The following is a 10,221-nucleotide window of genomic DNA, read 5'->3' on the forward strand; positions in this document are numbered from 1 at the left end:
TGCGTTGCCTTCTTCCTCCTCGCACACGCCAGGCACGAGACCAACAACACCCCCAGCGCACGCACTCCAAATAGCAGGCCACGAGTCGTCCACCTCTCCTCCGCCGCGTCGCTCGCGCTTCACGCGCGCCGAGAGCCGAATCGGAGCCGCGAGGCAGCCGCCCCGGCCGGATCGACCCTAGGGCCAGGGCATGGGCGGAGGGGACGCCGACGCCGGCGGCGAGCCCGCGGCCGCGCAGGCCACGCTGCACATCCGGTGCACCAACGGCTCCAAGTTCGCCGTGCGGGCCGACCTGGGCACCACCGTCGGGGCGTTCAAGGCGATCGTCGCCGAGAGCTGCGACGTGCCAGCGCCGCAGCAGCGGCTGATCTACAAGGGCCGGATCTTGAAGGACGAGCAAACCCTAGCCAGCTACGGTGCGTGCTTTCCCCTATCCTCTCCTGGGATCGCTCTACCCTTGGTGGTGCGTGGTTTCCCCTGTTACGCTGTGGACTGCGGTCGATTTGGTTAGTCATGCGTGCGAGCTGCGATGTTGCACTCTCGATTCTCCCTTGCTGGTGTGCTAGTTGCAATGTCTGTTAATATATTTGCTGCCGGCAGGACAAGGAGGTTTATTCCTTGGCGATGATGGTCATGGATGATTCCGTACATTCGGAATGCTCCGTGGTAGGTGCAGCATGTAGGCTTAACGCAAGGAGACTTGCAGGTTCGTTGATAGTTCTACGGTAGCAAATATGCAGCAGGAGAGAAATACATGCTGCTTTGATGCCTTGACGTGAATGTAGTTCTGAATATGCTGAAGCCATGCAAGCCTTGTGTGTACTGCACCCCTTGCTGCGTGGTTAGGGTAGTAGAGTTTATCAGCAGGTCAGTGGAACTTTTGCATTTCATATTGTATATATGCTGATATCACGATCGTATCTTAGTGATCTGTGACTTGGAAGGATCATCATTTCCATTTTGAGTTCTTACCAATAGTTTAAGTTCGTTGGTAACGGACGCATCTTGTCAACCGTTTTTATTGTGATCCACGTGTCAGCCGTAAGCATTAGCAGTTACTTTTGTCGTCTTTTAGATGTCAACATGAACCATCCTTTCTATTTAGGGGGCATTGTCCACGTGTTCAATCTCCGTTACAGAATGGTTCTAGATGAAATGGAAAGATATGTCTAAAAGATATCACAGAGTCTCAGTGCTTTATAGATTTGATCCATGCCCATCGATTTTTTTTTGCACACAACCTATTTTTATCTGCACCGGCAATTACCTGATCATATTTAAATGGTTTATCTTTGATGTTACCTTTATACATTGCGCTCTTTATGGCAACATTTAAAACTTAAGAAGAGAGAACTTGTCTATTTTTCATACAGCAGGTTTAGAAGCGTTTGATCTTGTACATTACATCAGACATATTGTTGTTTTGTTTTTTTGCTAACACAATAGATAATGTAGGGGTTTCATGTTGCGTTTCTGATTCACCAACAATCCATGCGGCTGTATAAGTTCAATAAACCAGCAGTTTGGATGTTATGTAGAATTCTCATTTGTCAAAGCTGAGGTAGACTGTTGCCACTTGTCAAATAGTACTAGCCAAACGTGAAACTTAAATTTGTTTATGATGCATAACTGAGTTCTTTGGTAGAACATCAAATATCAATAGTGAGAGCCCATGGGGATTTTATGGAGGAGACCTTTTTTGTGTTTTTATTTATGCCTATTCAATTTTGATCTCACTTACAAAGGAACTTTATGCTACCAGTTATCACCAATTAGAAATCCAGGACATTCTGAATTTTGTTTATTTTGGTGATGGAAACACTTTCGTGTCTGAATTGTAGCATTTTTTTTATTTTGATTTGGCAAGCTGTTGCCTGATTTAGGAACTTCACCTATCAGTGTGTTCCCTTATTCTGTTTCCGTTCTCTCTTGTAACCTTATATTGTCTCTTTATGAAGGTGTGGAGACAGACCATACAATCCACATGGTACGTGGTGCTGCGCCACCACCAGCATCTACTGCACCTGCAGCCAACCAGGAACCTACCACTGCTGCTCCTGCCAGTTCCCCAGCAGCAGGATTGGGTGGCTTGTTGCAAAGTCTGGGTGCTACAGGGGCTGCTGCTAACAGTGGGGGGTCGGGTTTGTTTGGATCTGGCCTCCCTGAGTTAGACCAGATGCAACAACAGCTAGCGGAAAATCCGAACTTGATGAGGGAAATAATGAATATGCCACTCATGCAGAATTTGATGAACAGTCCTGAACTCATACGCAGTATACTAATGAACAATCCTCAAATGCGTGAGCTCATTGATCGCAATCCAGATCTTGCTCATGTCCTCAATGATCCAAGCATCATGCGCCAGACTTTTGAAGCAGTTCGGAATCCTGAACTCATGAGGGAGATGATGCGGAACACAGACAGAGCCATGAGCAACATTGAATCTTCTCCAGAAGGATTCAACATGCTCCGTCGCATGTATGAAACTGTCCAAGAGCCTTTTCTGAATGCAACAACAATGGGTAGCGAGGGTGATCGAAACTCGAATCCATTTGCTGCTCTTCTAGGAAACCAGGGGTCTAACCAAGCAAGAGACTCAGCTGCAAATGGAACAACTACAGCTTCAGACCCCACATCAGGTTCTCCAGCTCCAAATACTAATCCACTTCCGAATCCTTGGGGCCCAAATGGTAAGTTTTGGATATTCATTTTTTTCCCATGTTGGTAGCTGTGTGTATTGAAGGGCGGGCCTGGTGCAAGCGGTAGAGTCTTACCGCCTGTGACCGGAAGGTCCTGGGTTCGAGTCGCGGTCTCCTCGCTTTGCACAGGCGAGGGTAAGGCTTGCCACTAACACCCTTCCCCAGACCCCGCACAGAGCGGGAGCTCTCTGCACTGGGTTGGTAGTTGTGTGTATCTTTGTTCTAAGTCTTAAAATCAACAGCTGGCTCTGCCCAAGGAGCAGCAAGGTCCCCTCCTGCTAGCAACACTAGGAGTACTACAGCAGGTGGCCTAGGAGGGTTGGGTTCAGCAGATTTGGGAAGTATGCTTGGTGCCAGTGGTGGTGGCTCTGATGCTACCTTCTTGACTCAAGTTTTGCAAAACCCAACTATGATGCAGATGATGCAGAACATTATGTCTAATCCTCAGTCCATGAATCAGGTATGATGCTTGAAGTACTTCTGTTGTCAAATATTTAATAAAGTGCATATTTCTTGTCCTGCTTATATACATAGAGTTCTGATACTCCGTTGATGCAGCTGCTTAATATGAATCCAAATGTACGTAACATGATGGAATCTAATACTCAAATGAGAGAAATGATTCAGAATCCAGAATTTCTTCGCCAGTTGACGTCTCCTGAAACATTGCAGGTGATCAATCATACTGCTCTAGCTACATGTGCATAAAAAATACTAAATGTTATTTCTTTTGCAGCAATTAATTTCATTCCAGCAGTCTTTGATGTCACAACTTGGCCAACAACAAGCTGGACAGTGAGCATTTCAACTTTTGATTTCACCTTTTTTTATGAGATACTATATGCTTATTTAGCCTAGAGAAAGGGATTTTTTTCATTTGTTCTTGTATCGCAATCTCCAACTTTTTGCACCAACTGCCTTTTGAATTCTTTTTGTTGTTTGATCCAGGGAGCGGACACAATCAGGCTCTGGTGCAGGTATCTCCTGAATTTACTATCTGCAGTTTCGAAATGGACTTACCCAGAATTTATTTGCACTAGGACTTATTGATGTTTGTTTCTTTACATTCTGTTTGGATAAACCACAAGATCAGTTTGAGCATTGCTTCCAAAGGTCATTTAAATATTTATCTTGAGTGAAAATTTCCACACGAGAATAGTAATATTCTTTGACCAAGTGACTATACTAGGAAGAAGCATGTGTGGTTTTCCTGATTTTTGGAGCTAATTCAGCTCTGTTGGGGTCCCAAATCTTTGCCAGAACTTGATTTAATTAAACTTGTTTAGACAGTCGACTGCCTTTCTAAGTGGATTTACATATGACCTTGCTTATTTAATAACTTTTGGAAAACTTGAATCCTAGGCAATGTCAACCTCAACACCTTGATGAACATGTTCAGCGGGCTTGGTGCTGGTGGTGGCCTAGGTGTTCCAAATGCTCCTAATGGTTAGTACATAATCTGTTCTGTTAATGAAGAAATTAATCCTGCAGTTCAACTAAGTATGATCTCTTGAAGCTTTTCTCTTTGGATGATTTTTTGAAGTCTTCTCATCAGTAATGTCAAAATTTGCAGTGCCGCCAGAAGAACTGTATGCAACACAATTAGCTCAGCTCCAAGAAATGGGTTTCTTTGACACACAGGAGAACATCCGAGCCTTGGCCGCTACCGCTGGAAATGTTCATGCTGCAGTGGAGCGACTTCTTGGAAATATGGGCCAATAGAATATGATCATAACTGTACTCTGATCATGTGATCTGTAGTTGGCATTGTGAGATCATGTCTGGTTCATTAGTTTTACACCTGAGATTGAGAGGCGGCATCTAGATTCGGTGTTTAAGGATGAATAAAGAGTGTACCGGTAGAACCTTTCATATACATGTGGTCTGGTGTCATGGTTAAAATTGTTGTTGTTGGTACATTGGGTTGTTGTACATACATTTTGATCTCTTGGAATCTTATTTGCAATGTACATGGACAATGTCTTCTGTACAAGAGGGTGGGGGTGGCGGAGGGAGAAGGAATATGTAGTGCAAACCATGAGAACTCATAAAAAAATGTATCTTTCGATTGCTCAAGAAAATATGAGACGCATCCATACCCCATAGATGTATTTTGTTGCAATAGTTGGGATTTCCTCAATTTTAGAAGATATAAAATAATAAAATTCAGTGAATTTTGTTATTTTCATATGATTTTTTATAAAATGAGTTTGAATTCTAACTATTACGGCAAAAGTACATCTACGCTTTTTGAATGTGCACCGCTTCAATTTTTTTTTTTTGAGCCAGAGAGAGATGATTTTTTATTGACGTTGCATGTTTGCACCAAAGAGATAGGTTCGCTCTACATATTTTCCCCTTATTTCACCTAGTCACCACCTACTGCCTACTGGAGATGGCCAAAGTTCTGGTTCATCAAAATCATGGTGTGTCATGTTTGTTAATTACTTCTTTCCTACTAGATTATAAGACGATTTGTGTTTTTAGATACAATAATTTTTACTATACACTTTTTTTAGATAATGACTATGCACTTAGATATAGATTATGTTTAGATACAGAATAAAAGTAATATGTCTAGCTTTTGCTATTCCAAATTATGAGATGTTTTGATTTTATATTTTCGCCTATACATTTAGATACACATTATGGCTCGGTTCGGCTTACCCCATATTCGATTTGTTCGGCTTCTTTTTTCAGCCAGAACAGTATTTTTCTCTCACGACAATTCAGCTAGAACAGTGTTTTCAGTCAGTTTCAACCAAGTTTCAGACCAGCGAACATGACCTATGTCATCGTAAAAGCAATATATCTAGAAAGAGCAATTTATTTTTGTTTATAATTTGGACGGAATACGTTCATTAATGGGATCACGCTAATGCTGACTGAAGTTTTTTTTAGTGACAAACCAAACAGCGAACTTTATTGTTTGAGGATAGTTATATTATTCATTCAGCCTGTTCACATGTTGGTTTTAGACAGGGTTTATCAGTCATGGTACAATATTTTTCTCTCACAACAAACCAGCATCAGTCGGGCTTATCAGCCCAGAAACCGATCTGCGAACAGGATAATTAACAATTCGAGAATAAAGCTAGGGGATCATGGTCCAAAATACAGTTTTCCTTTGAATGTGACTGAAGGTGATTTTCTTCTGCTGGTGTTGGGTGCTTTTGAGAATTGACAGCTTGGATGGCTGTGAATATGTTCCCCGCTACACCCTCCAACCGATCCTGGCCGTCCACTGCGATGATGTCATGCGATCCATCCGTCCACTCGGCCCAGTAAAAGTGCCCGAGGAGCTGCCCATATAAACCCTTCTCTCCTCCTTTCGCCCTCACCCTCTCGCGGCCGCCAGGAGAAGCCGCCGACGCCGCAGCTGCGTCCGCGTCCGCAGCCACAGCAGGCGACCGAGATGGCGGTAAGAGCCCCAAACCTTCCTCTCCGTTCGTGCTTCTCCAGTAGATTGCTGCGTCTGTGCCTTTGCATCTAGCGTATGGTTGGATGGATTTGTTCACTAATCACTAGGGGAGAGTGGGGGAATCTAGGCAAGCCTTTTTGGGGTAGGGCGTCCTCGTCGACCAGGGGCTAGGTGGGATCTTGAGGGATGGGCACGGTGGAAGCCTCGTGGAGCTTATTGAAGGCGGCGACGGCGTCGGAGAGAGAAGCGGAGGGCAGTGGAAGCGGGGGAGGAGAGGGAAGGGAAGGCGAGGCTGAGAGAAGCGGTGGTGGAAGCCATGTATGGTGCGGTGCCTGTGCCTGTGCCTCTGCTGCTGACGAGGCGCAGTATCCCAGATGTGGGATTTGGCACATAACAAGCGGAAACAGACTGAATGCCAACACACTCCCTTTCTGCTTGCACTCTTATTCAGTTATTCTGTAATGTTGATAGCACTAAACAAGTGAAAATTCATGGCACCTTGGGGTTGCATCCATCAGCTTATTCATGGAATGAAATTCAGTAGGGTGACAGTGCAATATGATTACATCAAGCTGATCTCTGCTCTAAAGCAAACATATTGCAATAGGAGAGAATGTGGCATGTTCTTTGTGGCTCAAAAAAAAAAAAAAAACTGACAGGGCGACAAAATTTGGGCTTCTAAGTTTGACGCAAATCTTTATATGTCTCACCACTGTCTTCTCGACATGTGGACCTGTTAGCCTTAGGATGAGTAACATATTGTACAGCTACTTAGTCTATAAGTATCCACTGTTTCCTCTGCTAAAGGCAGCCTGTCTTACCATTTTCTAATCTAGAGCCACCCTTGTTCCACCATTGATCCACCTGGAGAGGAAGACAAGGTGTCCTAGGCATTGAATGGTAGCAAATAATTGTGCTCAAATTTTCACTAGCATTAGTTCGCCGCTGAGTTGACTGAACACTGTGACAAGGCGAGCCTTGTGGCAATTTGTGACCTAGTGCCGTTGTTTGTATTGTACTGAGATTGATGGCACTAGATTTGGTATGCTTTATATTTTCTTCTCAAATGCACTAAAGTGCTTGCAGGCTTTATGGGATTAAAATGGATGTTTGCAAAAGTATTGTTTGGGCGAAGGGAGGGCATCTGACCCTTCCAGCCAAAGCACGTGCTGCTTCTGGCTAGGTCATTTGATTAGGTGATTAGTGCATCTGCTATCTAGTATATTTGTGGTTTCATGTTCATGCGGTGGGGAGCTAATGTTGAATGCATGTTACACCATTTATTTTAACTGTCCATGAGTGTTTATGAGTCTCATTCCTGGTTTGACTAGGATTCGAATTGCTTAAATTGTTAGGTTTAGTAGGTCCTCAGCACTTAGAGTGAGTATTACTGATATGCCTGTGATGACTTTGGCTGATGTTTTGTTAAATGTTTGTTGATAGACATATTGCAGTGCCATTAGACCTATCTTCAGTAAGGTGGCACTGGTTCCTAGACACATGTCATTAGGATGCTTTTGCCATCTATATTGTAAACTTAGCTGTGTGACTATTGATAAGGACATGTTTGCTGCTTGGTTTGCGTGTTTGATCTACTATCAGTCACTTACTGTATATGTTTGATGGCAGCTTAGAGAACTCTCTTGTATGGATGAGTGATAATTTTTTTTTCTCATATTCAATTGCACCTGTGTATTCATGTGCTTTCTGGTCTCCAGGGGGGGTTCGTCAAGACCCAGAAGACCAATGCTTACTCCAAGCGTTTCCAAGTGAAGTTCAAGAGAAGGCGCGGTATGTTTTGTTTGCTCTCTCAATGGTTTTGTTATATTTGCTTTTCGCTGTGTGTTTGATAGTCTACATTTCTATTGTTTTTGTTTGCAGCTGGTAAGACAGACTACAGGGCAAGGATAAGGTTGATTAACCAAGACAAGAACAAGTACAATACGCCCAAATACCGATTTGTTGTGCGATTTGTATCCTTCAAATTTATTATTTCTGTGCTTTGATCTTCTTTCTGCTTATTATTTTTGGCACATTGAACATTGGAGGCGTTGTATCTCTTAATAAATCTCCTTAGACCAACAAGGACATCACTGCACAAATCGTATCTGCAAGTATTGCGGGTGATATGGTTCTTGCTGCTGCCTATTCCCATGAGCTGCCACGATACGGTCTAGAAGTTGGTCTGACCAACTATGCTGCAGGTATATTTTTGTCTGCAAAGAATGTGTAAACTCTCTTTTGTAACTAAGCACATTTATGTTGTATTGTTAACTCCTTGCCCCCATCTTGTAGCCTACTGCACTGGTCTTCTTTTGGCTCGTCGTGTGCTCAAGATTCGTGATTTGGATCAGGAGTATGAGGGCAATGTTGAGGTAAAATTCAAACAAATGTTTAAATTTATTCTGTTTGCTGTTTTACTGATATTGCGTTGGGTGACACTTTGTGATGATCTTCTGTTCTCAGGCCACTGGTGAGGACTTCTCTGTCGAGCCAGCCGAAGGGAGGAGGCCTTTCCGTGCACTCTTGGATGTCGGCCTTATTAGGACTACCACTGGAAACCGTGTCTTTGGTGCCCTGAAGGTATAATCCTTCTGTATTATGAATGATTGTATACTTGAGATGTTTTCGTTGTGATTTGGTTGTAGGTGGCTCATCAAGTGAAGTTTTTCTATATGAGCCCAGTATTGCTTAAGTCTTGATAAATGTTTATCAGCTAGTCCGTTTTCTTCTTGAATTTAATAACATCAATATTCCAATGAACTCCACATGTATGTGAGTCCACACTGAAAGAATGGACATTCCCATTTATCTAATTTTCATTGAACTATAGTTTTGTTGTATGTTTACAAGGAATATGTTTTTATGGAGAGCATTTTAAGTTTTTAACGCAAAATGCTTGTTGTTGCTGCAGGGAGCTTTGGATGGTGGTCTGGATATTCCTCACAGCGATAAGAGGTTTGCTGGCTTCAAGAAGGATGATAAGCAGCTGGATGCTGATATCCACCGCAAGTACATCTATGGTCTCCATGTTGCTGAGTATATGAAGGTAAGTTGTGCATGTTGCTTGCCAGATTATAGTTTTTTCCCTTGTAATGATTTGGATATCAATTTGTAAGTTTATTTCATAAAAATATGTAACTGTCCCACATCAGGTGCTCTATTTGGTGGGGCTGACTAAATCTCATTGGTACTATTATTCTTATGAATTATTCAGAATCTGGCTGATGAGGAGCCCGAGAAGTACCAGGCTCACTTCAGTGAGTACATCAAGAAGGGAATTGAGGCTGATGAAATGGAAGCTCTGTACAAGAAGGTCCATGCTGCCATCCGTGCTGATCCTAGCATGGCCAAGTCAACAAAGAAGCCACCAAAGGAGCACAAGAGGTATGCCCTACTAGCTGAGTGATGATTCTATATAGCCTACATCTGAATGTTTCTGCCCAACCTAATTGAATGTTTCTGCCCAACCTAATTCCATAATTTTCTTGCTACTGAGTCACTGACCCATGCACATCTTTTGTTTATTTTAGGTACAATCCCAAGAAGTTGACCTATGAGCAGAGGAAGGCCAGCCTCGTGGAAAGGCTCAACGCCCTCAACTCCTCTGGCGGTGCCGATGATGATGATGAGGATGACGAGTGAAGTGCTAGTCGCGTCACAGTAGTGCTATCTTATTTGGAGATCAGAACTTGCGCAATTGCATTTATTGTTCCCTGTAGTCCTGCAACAAGCATTTTTGTTTGAGTGGAGCTGGAGACATGGAGTTGATGGATTATCTTAACTAAAGATGTGGTGTCTGTTGACGTTGCTCTTTTTGCCCCTGGATTTTGTCAGCCCTTAATGGCTTCCTTGGTTTATAGTATCAGGATAATTCAATCTGTGGCTTTCTGTCATGTTTTTTTTTTTTTCCTTTTCGTATTCTGGTGGATTGATGTGCTGTTCCGTATTTTAGTCGAATGCCTCTTGCAGCCTTTCAGGTTCAGATTATGTTCGATTGTTATCAATGGTTTAGCCCCCCAATGCAGCGAGCCATATGTACTAGGCGAGTTTGCAAGTTATGTTTTTCCAGGGGTCTAAGGTAAGGGCGATCTCATCCGT

The 10,221-nt window shown here is 43.1% G+C and overlaps 2 protein-coding genes across 3 annotated transcripts; both read left to right on the plus strand.

Annotated features, from left to right (window-relative positions):
* Positions 1 to 20: 20 nt before the first annotated feature.
* LOC136449780 (ubiquitin domain-containing protein DSK2a-like) lies at positions 21 to 4,680 on the plus strand. The gene is made up of 8 exons (XM_066449972.1): positions 21 to 416; positions 1,959 to 2,690; positions 2,942 to 3,159; positions 3,258 to 3,371; positions 3,436 to 3,494; positions 3,648 to 3,676; positions 4,062 to 4,145; positions 4,273 to 4,680. Exons 1-8 carry the CDS (start codon positions 191 to 193, stop codon positions 4,419 to 4,421), a joined length of 1,611 nt encoding a protein of 536 aa, XP_066306069.1. The 5' UTR covers positions 21 to 190; the 3' UTR covers positions 4,422 to 4,680.
* A 1,346-nt stretch (positions 4,681 to 6,026) lies between these two features.
* LOC136508648 (large ribosomal subunit protein uL18z) lies at positions 6,027 to 9,930 on the plus strand. Of its 2 annotated transcripts, XM_066503389.1 has the most exons (9): positions 6,028 to 6,120; positions 7,839 to 7,911; positions 8,002 to 8,093; positions 8,198 to 8,324; positions 8,416 to 8,495; positions 8,587 to 8,703; positions 9,035 to 9,169; positions 9,338 to 9,507; positions 9,654 to 9,930. In XM_066503389.1, the coding sequence occupies exons 1-9, from the start codon at positions 6,115 to 6,117 to the stop codon at positions 9,763 to 9,765; spliced, it is 912 nt and encodes a 303-aa protein (XP_066359486.1). In that variant the 5' UTR covers positions 6,028 to 6,114; the 3' UTR covers positions 9,766 to 9,930. The 2 variants fall into 2 exon arrangements, with proteins under 2 accessions (XP_066359491.1, XP_066359486.1); XM_066503394.1 differs by lacking the exons at positions 8,198 to 8,324; positions 8,416 to 8,495 and having other exon boundaries at positions 6,027 to 6,120; positions 8,002 to 8,084.
* Positions 9,931 to 10,221: the final 291 nt, after the last annotated feature.

The sequence above is a fragment of the Miscanthus floridulus genome, chromosome 1, assembly GCF_019320115.1.
Source record: "Miscanthus floridulus cultivar M001 chromosome 1, ASM1932011v1, whole genome shotgun sequence".
Classification (NCBI taxonomy): Eukaryota; Viridiplantae; Streptophyta; class Magnoliopsida; order Poales; family Poaceae; genus Miscanthus; species Miscanthus floridulus.